Source organism: Phragmites australis, chromosome 1 (genome assembly GCF_958298935.1).
Source record: "Phragmites australis chromosome 1, lpPhrAust1.1, whole genome shotgun sequence".
Lineage (NCBI taxonomy): Eukaryota > Viridiplantae > Streptophyta > Magnoliopsida > Poales > Poaceae > Phragmites > Phragmites australis.
This window is the reverse complement of record NC_084921.1, coordinates 53,739,808-53,751,944: the sequence shown is the minus strand read 5'-3', so window position 1 is coordinate 53,751,944 and position 12,137 is coordinate 53,739,808. Positions and strand designations below refer to the sequence as shown.

Below are 12,137 nucleotides of genomic sequence, written 5' to 3'. Positions count from 1 at the left end.
AAACTTGCATTTTGAAAGGTAATGCATGGACTGCTGGCCTCAGGCTCAGGAGAGACTGGACAGCTGGTGGACACGAGTCACTGGAGTTGACTGGAGAAGCGGTAGTCGGCCGTGCTGGATCGATGATGTGCGTAACCAGTTAATCACGTGCCCGATTTCTGAGGAAGTTTGACGAAAATCCTAGTTGTTTCATTTTGCACTATTCAACATCCTGGTACTGTCGAAACGGGCCTCCTATATAAACACTTGGACAGCCCTAGCTTCTCTTGCATGCACTAGAAACCTAACTAAGTGGAGTAGCTAACAGCTGGAAGCGAGCGATTGCTCTCGATCTTCTCCTGCTGCAGCCATGGCGGCCTATCCAAGAGCCCACCTGCTCGTCCTCGCCTACCTCTGCCTCATGCCTCTTCACGCCGCTGCGCTCTCTTTCGACTACGACTTCTCCAAACCGGAGCACCTCAACAGCCCAGACCTCAAGTTCATCAACGACTCCTCTCGCGCCGGCGACAGGATCAATCTTACAAACGGAACCGAGCACAATAGCACCGGCCGTGTGTTCCACCAGCAGCCGGTGCGCTTGTGGGACGGCCGCAAGAGAGCCAGCTTCACCACGAGGTTCTCGTTCGCCATCGGCGGCAATGACACCAACCGACGGGGGGATGGCATGGCGTTCTTCATCGGGCCTGCCCCCCTGCCGTGGGACTCGCGCAGCATGTTCCTCGGGCTCTTCAACAACCCCAACAACCCGAACGCGCAGCCGCCGGAGACCGTCGGCGTGGAGTTCGACACGAACTGGAACGAAGGCTATGACCCTCCGAACACCACTGACCACATCGGCATCGACGTCAACAACATCACCTCCACAAAATTCCAGAGGGTGAGGAGCACGGGCCTCTATGATACCATGTCGGCAAACATCACGTACAGCGCGGGCTCGAAGATGATGGCCGTTACACTTCAGCTGCACGACGGGAGTGTTTACAAAGTCGAAACGGAAGTCGACTTCAGGGAAGCCGGAGTGCCACAGGATGCGAGCGTCGGGTTTTCGGCGGCCACCGGGGTTCTCACCGAGTCGCACCAGCTCCTCTCTTGGTCCTTCAGCTCAACAGGTAATTAAGAACTCCCAAGTGTTACTACAATTTCGAGCATCACGGTCGAGTGGTGTCTTCGCAATATTCGTCATGTGTCCGAGACACTAAGTGTCAATCTCTCGCCGTCTAATACCACTATTAATTGTTGTTCCGCTGACAGATCCATCTAATACCGAATTACTATGGGCGATATGGGTGGCTGTTGCAATTGCATCATTAGCCGGTTTAGTGGTTGCTCTGGTTTGTATCATTATTACGCGTGGACGTGGCCCAATGGAGATAGCCTTGCCAGGTAAATTCATCCTACTTTATAATTTTTTAAAGTTCAAACGAGTTGGATTTAAAGTAATTAACTGCGCCGGAACTCAAACCCTTTTATTTTATTTCGTCGGGAAAATTCAGTTGCAAGGAAATTCACGTACCACGAGCTGTCCACGGCGACCAAAAACTTCTCCAGGGACAGGAAGCTCTGCGCGGGCTCCTTCGGGGAAGTGTACAGAGGGGAGCTGGATCCACACAAGCAGCCGGTGGCGGTGAAGAAGCTGACGCTGGTGCTGGAGCAAACCAGGAGTGACTACGTCACCGAGATCATGACCTTGGGCCAGCTGAGCCACCGCAACCTTGTGAAGCTCGTCGGCTGGTGCGACGGCGGCGGCAACGACAAGCTGCTGCTCGCGTACGAGCTGGTGACGAACGGGAGCCTCGACAAGCACCTCCACGGGTCAGTGAGGCTGCTGACGTGGCCGGAGAGGTACAAGATCGTGCTCGGCATCGGCTACGCCATAGAATACCTCCACACCCTCTGCAAGAACACCATCCTGCACCGGGACATCAAGCCCAGCAACGTGATGCTGGACGGCGACTTCGAGGCCAAGCTCGGGGACTTCGGGCTCGTCAGGCAGGTCGACCCCGGACAGAACTCCCTGAGTGGCACCATCATGTTTGGGAGCTTGGGCTACATGGACCCCCAATGCATCACCAAAAACACGGCGAGCACCGCGTCTGACATGTACAGCTTCGGGGTCCTGCTGCTGGAGGTCGCCACCGGCAAGGATCCGGCCGTGTTGTGGGACGAACTAGGCTCCAACACCCTCGTCAACGCTGTCCGGGAATCTGACCGCAGGGGTGCGGTCCTCGAGATGGCCGACGAGCGGCTGAACGGCGACTTCGACAAGAGGCAGATGGAGCGCGTGCTGGTCGTCGGGCTCCGGTGTGTCCAACTGGATCGCGAGGACCGACCGGAAATCAGACGTGCCATTAACTGGCTGTCAAATCTCAGCGATCCAGTGCCTCAAGTTCTGTATTCGTAGACGGTTGCTAGAAGGTAGCAGTGCCTTACTCTGTTAAGTATATGTTTGTCTCAGAAAACACCATAAACATCCTTGATAGGTAGATATATAGCGTGATGCAGTATTTGGTTTGGCCTTGTTGTATATGTCATTGTTGGAAAAATAGCATTTTCAGGTTTGATTTAATTTAATTCATGATATAATATAACAAGAACATATGCATATAATTAATATCGACTAGGTTTCGACTAGCTCCGACGAATCTCGACTATCACTTGAGTAGGGCTCGACTAGCTCCGATGAGTCTCAACTAGATTCGACTACTATTCGAGTAGGGTTCAACTGGATAGCAATGTACGTATCCGATTACGATGTGTGATGCAGAGACTCTCGTGATGTCAAAGTAGTAGATGATGACAAAGATAATGAAGTAGTAGAAGTATATCGCAATGATATAGAGTAAGCAGATTATGAGTAATCGCAATGAGCACTCCTAAAAACCTTATTCGATATCTCCTGTGTAGGATCTCAAGAGTGATGGGTTACGGAAATCCGCTCTCCATTCGTAGGTGAACGTCGGCGTAGCAGGATGGAGTAGATTACATGCGATGGCACAATAGAGAGAAATTGGCAAAAACCCTAATTACGTATATCACTTTGTGGCGGCAACTATTAGATATATATAGAGGGAAGATTGTGCGGTTTGAAGCGCGCAATGATCGGATTCGGTTACACATCATGATCAAACTTTTAACCGACACAATTTTTATATACTTACTTGTTTACCTACATAGCAAAAGGTATAAAATTATAAAAAGAAGTCGCACCTCTGGAAACAACTAGACCTTATTTTAACGGGTCATTCATGCAAGTGCCGCACGTCCTTCGCCCTAGCCACGGCTTGGCGAGCTGAGGCCAGCGAGCACGCGCGTGTTCTGCTAACCATCTCATCCATACATACTAACTAAGGGAGAATCTCTTTTAAGTTGCTCTTCCTATCCTTCACTAGCAGCAATGTGAGACTAAAAGATATAATTCTACCTCTATATAGTTAGACTTTTAAAATTTATTTAAAACTATACAAATATAATGTGCCAAGTTTATATATTCTAACCGTTATTCCTGATGTGGTGGTCTGTTTTCTTAGCATATTTGGGACAAACGAACAATATTGTATGGATAATATTTCATTAATCATCGGGTTGACTATAGTAGACTCGTTACATTGCACTCTTGGACAAACGTTTTTTTTTTCTTTCCAAAAGTGAGAAACGCTGAACAAACAGAGACCACACGAGATTGGGGGACCGGAACAGCCCAACGCCCTTGTAATTATTCAGGTTTTTAAGGGAAAATTTCATAATATGGTGTGTATGCACTTTTTATCTCGATCTGTATTGGAGTGTTAGGTGAAAAAAATATGGATGAATGACTGAGTGAGAAGGTACGTAGGTACCATGTTGCGGAGTTTCATTTCCCTATTGTATGGATAATATTTCATTAATTGTCGGGTTGACTATAGTAGACTCGTCACATTGCACTCTTGGACAAACTTTTTTTTTCTTTCCAAAAGTGAGAAACGATGAACAAACAGAGACCACACGAGATTGGGGGAACCGGAACAGCCCAACGCCCTTGTAATTATTCAGTTTTTTAAGGGAAAATTTCATAATATGATGTGTATGCACTTTTTATCTCGATCCATGTTGGAGTGTTAGGTGAAAAAAACATGGATGAATAACTGAGTTAGAATTACGTGCGTCCCACGTTGCGGAGTTTCATTTCCCTATTTTTTCTTATTGAATAAAATTATCAGCATTACGAGCCCTCCTTCAACTCTCCAGCACAACCTAAACCTAATGTAGAATACAAAAATAAAAAGCACAAATCTGGTGAAAACTTCTTTCTTTATTAGAATAAATAACTAGTGTTTATAATGGGTGCCACCTCATATATACATATATATATATATATATATATATATATATATATATACATATATACATATATATATATATAGGAGGTGGGGGATACTCACTCTCCATGAGCTAGAAGTAGGTAAAGTGTAGCCACAACCAAGAAGGAGAAGGATTCCGTGTCTTATTCTCTTAGGTTATGTGGCGGAGAGAGAAAACAATCGTTATCTCACGAAATAACTACCTTGTAAGCTAAAATTTAGTTTTACAAGATGACTCACACAACATTGTACCGTATTGGTTGTGTTTGGATGTGTTTTTTCTTTCCACCAACTCATAGATTAAGGGGATGTAGAGTTACTCTAAGATAACTAAAAAGATTATTTATCGTAAGAGTTGCCAGTTAAGTCGCATAAAGATTACACAAAAGCCATTGTCCTTGTCATAAGAGATATTGACGAACTAAAATACAGTTGATATGTTTCCTTGTATAGCCAGGTATACTTGCTATTTGGTTTAGGCAGATATTCATACAAATAACTCCTTGCATACCAGAGCGCTTTGGACATTAAAACCTCCTTTTTTTTTCACTTAAGCATGTAACTCTTATGGCTCATTTGGTTTATTGTTACCCTCACAAACAAGGCTTGGTCGGTCCACAAAGTCAAGTAGTGTTAGGTCAACTCCAACGTGCTACAGTACTCTGTGCAATTTCGCACTACTGTAGCAACACTGCTCACAGGGCCTGACAGTGGACCCGGAGCCAGAAAAACGCGTCTGGTACTGTAGCAGTACTGTAGAAGTGATGTAGCAACACTGTTCACAGAGGCTGACAGCGGGCCCAGAGAGAGAAAAAGAGAAGTGAAAGATAGGAAATGAGGTAGCTGTTGGAGATGAAAAAAATAAGGGATGCTGTAATAGTGATAGAGGATGCTGTAATAGTATTTTTAAAAATGAAAATTTGAAGTAGCTGCTGGAGATGGCCTTACAGCATATAAAACTACCAACTGCACTCCAATTTGACACACGGCCAGAAATCGCTTATACCAATCTTAATGTGTTACCGCGAATTGCATAGCACTTGGTACAACTGGATATGTTAGGATATTAACCAACTTTCATTATATCTCACATTGGTTAAATTCTATGGCTGTTGGGGACACATTGATAACATAATTACGTGTAAAAGGCGGCACTAGTGAGCTAATAACAATGAGATGTGTGTGGTGCGGCGTGAGAATGGTGTGTGTCGAGGGTTAATCCCTGATAATGATTTTATGATGTACTAGTCGATGGATGCGTGAACAACGCTTGTGGTGTGCATATGTTTGTGATGAACTCAAGAACACATGGATTATCTAGGTTCAAAGTTCTCTAAAGATAACAGTCTCATGTAATGTGTATTTTGTTATCAGTATTTATGAACTAGTTATAAATGAGTTTTCTTGATCCATTCATCTCCTCCCTTATAAACCGGGTCCTCCTCTCTTTATATACTAGAAAGAATAAGAACTTACAAGTGAGGCATGTTTAGTAGACCCATATCTGACTAGATATTCTACTCTTAGATCATTATCATGGGGAACCGAGTAAACCCAACTTGCCCTGAGAGCTATGTGTCAAAATAGTTGTAGGTTTTTAAAATTTACTCTTTTTATTTCTGTTGTCATGACTGTTCGTGCTTCGGGAGATTTACCTCATGTTGTTTTATGTATCAGCTCCTTTCTGATGCAGAATCAGTATGCTGGTTAAATCATGCGATCAAAAAGATGTGGCCTATCCTTGGTTGCCCGGCCTGTCCCATCCCTGTGCGTCACAAGTTCATCTGCCAAGCCATCCTGTCCCTGCGCTCCGTGAGTCTACCTGTAAAATCACCCACTTGTCAAATCGTTCTGCAGATCCTGTCTCATCCGGTATGTGGCGCAAATCGGTCCGTAACACCCTACTCCGTAGCAATTAATGCTACGGGACAAGATGTTGCCCGTCTGCGTCGGCCATGACTTTGTTCGCTGAAGGGGTGCTTCGAGAAGAAAAACACTTGAGTAGACAACAATAAATGCGATTAGACATGTTAAATATAGGCGTCTCGCGACCAGCAAAGGGTGGTCGCGGGACCATATTATATCGTAAGGAGGCTAGCCACGCAAGCCTTGAATTGGTCATGTGAGATAAGGGTTGATCGTTCGATAGGCCAGAGTTAAAAAAAAAAAATCCCCCACCGATCGTCACATTCTTTATGGGGCCTGTTAAATAGAATGCCCAATTACTCAATATTCCGACATGAGCCCCCAAACTTCTCCGTGGCCGTGGTCAGGTCTGGTCGCACCACTTGGGCTTCGTGGGTATATAGTCCATCCAGAGAGTGGTCTTCAATGCCGTTTAGCTTCCATATTTTGACTATGAACTTCACATCACGTGGGAAGATTAAGCGTCCTGAAAGAGAGAGAAACATTGATTGCCGCTAGGCTCAAGTAAATTTTGACTCCCCATGCACGCCCCCTTGGATTTTGAACATTTCAAATGCCGCATTGGTTGAGGTTTCTCAGTACTTCCGAGAGTGAGGTGTTTAAGACGATATAGGTATAAGAAGCAGATGTTGGTGTCCAGGTGTAGCCACACATGCACGATTTTTGACTGGGAAGCAGGCGTAAGCCCATAGGGTAGTAAATGATAGGATCGGGAATATTCCCCATGGTAGTTCCACCCTTCACTTCAGGTGTGAATCAATGGTTGGCCGGACTATAAAAGCTGGAGTTCACCCAGTCGGCCACCCATCGAAGCTTTTGCAAGGCGATAAGGTAACTCTTTCTTGTGGATCATGGCGTCCTCCTCCTATTCCTCGCTGGGAGTGTTGATGATCTTAGAGGATTTGGCAAGGGCCAAGTTGCCTTTGACACCGGCTCCGCTCGCTATGGTGCCCTTGAGGTTATACAATCTCAAAGTCCTTCTTGCAGGGTTGGAGCCAGCCGCCATCGTGCTTCCCTCATTACAGAGAGGGTCTCCTATTGTCGCTCTCGCTCGATCTACAGCCTGTGCGGTTGCCCTGGTCGAGATTATCGACATCTTCGACAACGAGGGGGATATCGACTGTGACCTTCTAGATGAGAAGATCGACGAAGAGGAGAAGGCGAAGGAGGTGCAGAAGGAGGGTCAATTGGGTTTGCTGGCACCAGTCAGCACCTCCGGCAGGGTCTTTCGCACCGACCACCCTCCTTGGCCCCTACGTAGGCCATCGTCTGATTCCCGAGGTGACCAGCTACCACCCCAAGGAAGAGTATAATAGGTTCCTTGAATTATTCAAGGGCAAGTAGGGGTACACATACTTCAGAAATTTTGAAGGTGGTGAATCTTCATGATATACCAGAGTTAGGAGGAACCTTTCAGTCAACCTGGCTCTAGCCACCCGGGTCGAGAGGGAGAGAACAAGCATGTAGCCAGATAGTTATCCCAGTCGAATGTAATTGACCCACCTGTAACCAATCTTTTTCATGAATGAAAATGTTCCAGCTCTTTCTAATGGCCTCGCGATGGCTGGAAGACCACCCAAGAGCCCTGCGGGTTTTCGACCGTCTGGTCCTATCTATTGTTCGGAGTGTTTAGAGAGTTTTTCCTATGATGTCGTGGCGAGTAGGCTCCGACTGGTTCACCCTGTTTGCTAGTTAGACTTTCGAAGTGCGAGACGATCCTTAGCACGACAAGTCCTTCAGTGGCAACCAGCGCCCGACCCGAGTGAGGACTTGTGACCTTGTGGTCGTTGCCCCGAGCTATTTGTACCTTTGACATTGTGCAAGCAGCGACCTTACACCGTTCATGAGCCTTCAGCTATCTGGTCGTTTTAACTTACTTGTCGCCAGGTCCCATAGTGGCCGTCGAGCAATGTCGCGTGCAGTGGTTGGAGAGCCAATCTGACGGGGGTCCGCTAGTGGTCGTGAAATACTGCAAAACAGAGAGTCTAGTTTTTTTGGAAAAAAAACTTACAAGTTATATTCCACACTCGTCAAGAAGGTTATGCAAAATATAGAAACAAGCACATCTTCAAGTACCCTATACATAGAACTTGCATAGCAGGACGATGTTCTAGAAGTTGTGTAATTCACAGCTGTTCTCCATAGCTAGCTTGACCGCACTAGATCGGGTGACATCGATCACTATATAGGACCCTTCCCACTTGGGGGAGAGTTTATTCTAACTAGCCTTATTCTGAATTTGCCTAAGGATAAGGTCGCCTACAACCACTACATCTTGTGGTTGTGATAGCATCTGAGACTTTGCTGATATCGGGCGCATGAATGATGCTTGCAGTGTGCATATGTTTGTGATGAACTCAAGAAAACAGGGATTATCCAGGTTCAGATCTCCCTAAGAATAACAATCTTACATCATGTGTATTTTATTATCAGTGTTTGTGAATTGGTTATAGATAAGTTTTCTAGACTCATTTCTCTCTCCCCTTACAAACCAGGTCCTCCTTTCTTTATATACTAGAAATAATGAGAACTTACAAGTGAACTTTGTTTAGCAGACCCATGCCTGACTAGATATTCTACTCTTAGATCATTATCATGGATAAACATGTGAACCCAACTTGCCTTGAGAGCTCTGCCTGTTCGTCCCATCTGTGGAACGCCGCCGCACCTACCTCCCCTGGTCGCCCGGCCTGTCCCATCGTCGTGCGCCTCAGGTTCGTCTGCCAAGCTGTCCCGTCCCTGCACTTCTTGAGCCTCACTCTATTGCAATTAATGCTACAAGACAGGGCGTTGCCCATCTGCGCCGGCTACGACTTTGTTCGCTGAAGGAGATGCTTTGAGATGAAAAATACTTGAGTAGGCACCAATAAATATGATTAGATATACTAGGTATAGGCGTCCCGTGAACAGCAAGGTTTGGTCACGGGACCATATTATATTGCAAGGAGGTGGCCGTGCAAAACTTGTGTTGTTCGTGCGAGCCAAGGTCTAATCGCTCGATAGGCTAGGTTTCAGGAAAAAAAAATCCCCGCCGATCGCCACATTTCTCGTAGGATCTATTAGTCAGAATATCCCCTTACTCAGTACTCTGACAATGTGGATCTATAATGTTTTCTATAATGAAAAACTAGCCTACAAAGGAAGACAGAAACAATAATGATATGTCCAATCTCATTTACCCCTCTTCATTTTTTTCTCTCTAAAAGTTAGCTCTTATGGGTTTTTTAGTTAATAAGATGCATTGTGTGATAGATTTTACTTTTACCAGTGCCTTCATCTTAAAAGGACATTTGTAACAAATATCTCTACCGGAAACTCACCTCATGCTGTTGGTAATGATTTATTGACCTTTGAAAGAAAACTTATGTCTAACCATATATGAATATCACAATAATTACAGAGAAGATCTTAAAGTGATGTACGCATTTCTAGTATGTGAATGACGATATAGTCCACACAAGGTGCAAAATACATGATGATTTAAGTAAAAAATAGTCGAACCTAAAGTAGTTATGCATTTTTTATGATATACTGTGCATTTAGCCTTTTTTCCTGTATAACCTCAATGAGAAACAAATATGAAATGGGTAATATGCAATTTCGGTGTTGTATTTAAAAATATGGGTTCAGACGGACAGTTTTAATTCGCATGTTCAATCAAGTATCCTGTATCAAAACAATTTTCCCATCCTGGAATCACAACACCTGTATCAAAACAATTTTCCCATCCTGGAATCACAACACCTGTATCATTACCTTTTCTGAAAGAACATTTCTATCACCATCAACTATATTTAAAAATAGTCAAACCTAAAGTAGTTAAGCCTTTTCTGATATACTCTGCAATTAGTCTTTTTTCCTGTATAACCTCAATGAGAAACAAATATGAAATACGTAAAATGCAATTTTTGTGTTGCACGTAAAAATATGAGTTCAAACGGATAGTTTTAATTCGCATGTTCAACCATGCCATCCTCGCGTCAATTTTCCCATCCTAGAATCATAACATTTGTATCCTCATCTTTTTTCTAAAATAGCATTTCTACCATCATCGACTATGTAGTGCTGGTTGTGTGTTAGGTATGGTCGTACTGAGACTCAACATATGCTCAATTTGATCCGTGTATTATTGCTTATGCGACATAGCCATGATATGCTGTGTAATTCAGCCTTGTAAAATCTGTAAATGGTTTGCGCCTTGGCTAGGAGTTAAATATTCAGCTGTTATGGGATTGAAGCCATGTTGCATGCTTCTTGGGTCTATTTTACAATGTTTGTACAATGAGCTAGGAATAACTTTAAGCCATGTTCTTTTAGGGTGGTTGTACATGTAGGGCGCTATGGATATTCAATGTAGAATATGTTGGCAATATGTGGCTTCGATATAAGATTCACCTTTGCTGTTGCTGGATGTTTGGGCTCGGTACATGATATAAGGATGTTCAATGATGCTTTACGTAAATATGATAACAAGTTTCCATATCCACTACAAGGTATATTTGTATATTATCCACTCTCGTTTCACTATAGCATTGTCAAGTATTTACCATGTTATATGTTCTTTTTTAGCAAAATATTCTCTCGTTGACTCCAGTTATCCTAATCGAGTGGAGTATCTAGCTCCATTCAAAAGAGTGAAGTACCATTTACCGGAATTTTGATAAGACCCACGTCTAGTGGTAAGAATAAAAGGTTTAACAATTTGCATTTATCTCTTCGTAACGTGATCGAACAGTTATTTGGAGTTTTGAAGATGAAGTGGAGAATATTATTGGACTCGCCTATTTATCATATGGATAAGCAAACAAAAATAATTATTGCATGTATGACTCTTCACAACTTCAATTGAGAAAGCGCTTTGATAAATGAAGGCTTTGAGATGTGTGATCAAGACGTAAACTATATCCTAAATGAGGGTCAATCATCTTTATCTCAAAGTGGTGGTGGCAATGGATTAGGAGATGGAGACATGGATATCTTTTGCGATAATCTTGCTAACGCTTCATTTTTTTATGAGAGAGTAGATTGTTACTATTTTTGATATTTATTAGAGGATATGTTCTAGGGATAAAAGTACAACCATATTAATGATGTTATCTTTATTTAGTGTGATCTAGGAAACAAAAAAAAAACTCATGGGATGTATATGTACGCAGCATGTCTGTCGGTGAATCGGGAACTGGGGGTTCCCGAATCCCGAGGCCAGGCCAGCAATCCGCCACGTGATGCCATCCCGCGGAGTCTTCTTCGCGAGGTAAAAAAGATTAAGTCCCGGAAGAGGGCGCTCGGGGCCACAGTCAGTGGTCCCCGAGTACCCAAGTCCCCCGATGATCTGTGAAGTCTAAGTGCCGGGAAGAAAGTGCTCGGGAAGGTGTACGGTGGCCCCCGAGCACCCGAGTCCCCCAACGATCAGGAAAGCTAAGTACCGGGAGGAATGTGCCCGAGGGGCCGCAAGCGGTGGCCCCCTGGGCACCCAAGTATCCCGAGGACCCACTGAAGGAAGCTCCGGGAGAGAGTACTCGGGGCTGCGTGAAGCAGCCCCCGAGCACTCGGTCCCCCGAGGATCCGTACAAGCATGCCCGGGAGAGAGTGCTCGGGGAGGTGAACAGTACCCCCGAGCACTCGGTTCCTCGAGGATCAAGAAAGTGTATTCTCGGGAGAGAGTGCTCGGGGAGGTGAGCAGTGACCTCTGAGCACTCGGTTTCCTGACGACTCAGAGAGCCTCCTGACAGTGGCCCCCGAGGGGCCCACTAATGAGGTGTCAGCCAGTCAAAGGCCTAAAGCCGTATTTAAAGAGCGCGCGTGGTCTGTCACCTCCAACTGCTCCTGCCACGCTCGGTGTCAGTTCCTGCTACATTCTGGCAGAAGGGCGTG

At 44.8% G+C, this 12,137-nt stretch overlaps 1 protein-coding gene across 1 annotated transcript; it reads left to right on the top strand.

Moving 5' to 3' along the window:
- Positions 1-280: 280 nt before the first annotated feature.
- LOC133927669 (L-type lectin-domain containing receptor kinase IX.2-like) lies at positions 281-2,561 on the top strand. The gene is made up of 3 exons (XM_062374109.1): positions 281-1,109; positions 1,252-1,383; positions 1,494-2,561. Exons 1-3 carry the CDS (start codon positions 350-352, stop codon positions 2,399-2,401), a joined length of 1,800 nt encoding a protein of 599 aa, XP_062230093.1. The 5' UTR covers positions 281-349; the 3' UTR covers positions 2,402-2,561.
- The last annotated feature ends 9,576 nt before the right edge of the window (positions 2,562-12,137 follow it).

What these genes read in the sequence shown, in the direction of transcription:
- LOC133927669 (XM_062374109.1), top strand. Translation starts at nt 350, where the DNA reads ATGGCGGCCTATCCAAGAGCCCACCTGCTCGTCCTCGCCTACCTCTGC. An exon ending in TTGGTCCTTCAGCTCAACAG is followed by an intron (nt 1,110 to 1,251) that starts GTAATTAAGAAC and finishes TTCCGCTGACAG; the next exon opens with ATCCATCTAATACCGAATTA. An exon ending in AATGGAGATAGCCTTGCCAG is followed by an intron (nt 1,384 to 1,493) that starts GTAAATTCATCC and finishes GGGAAAATTCAG; the next exon opens with TTGCAAGGAAATTCACGTAC.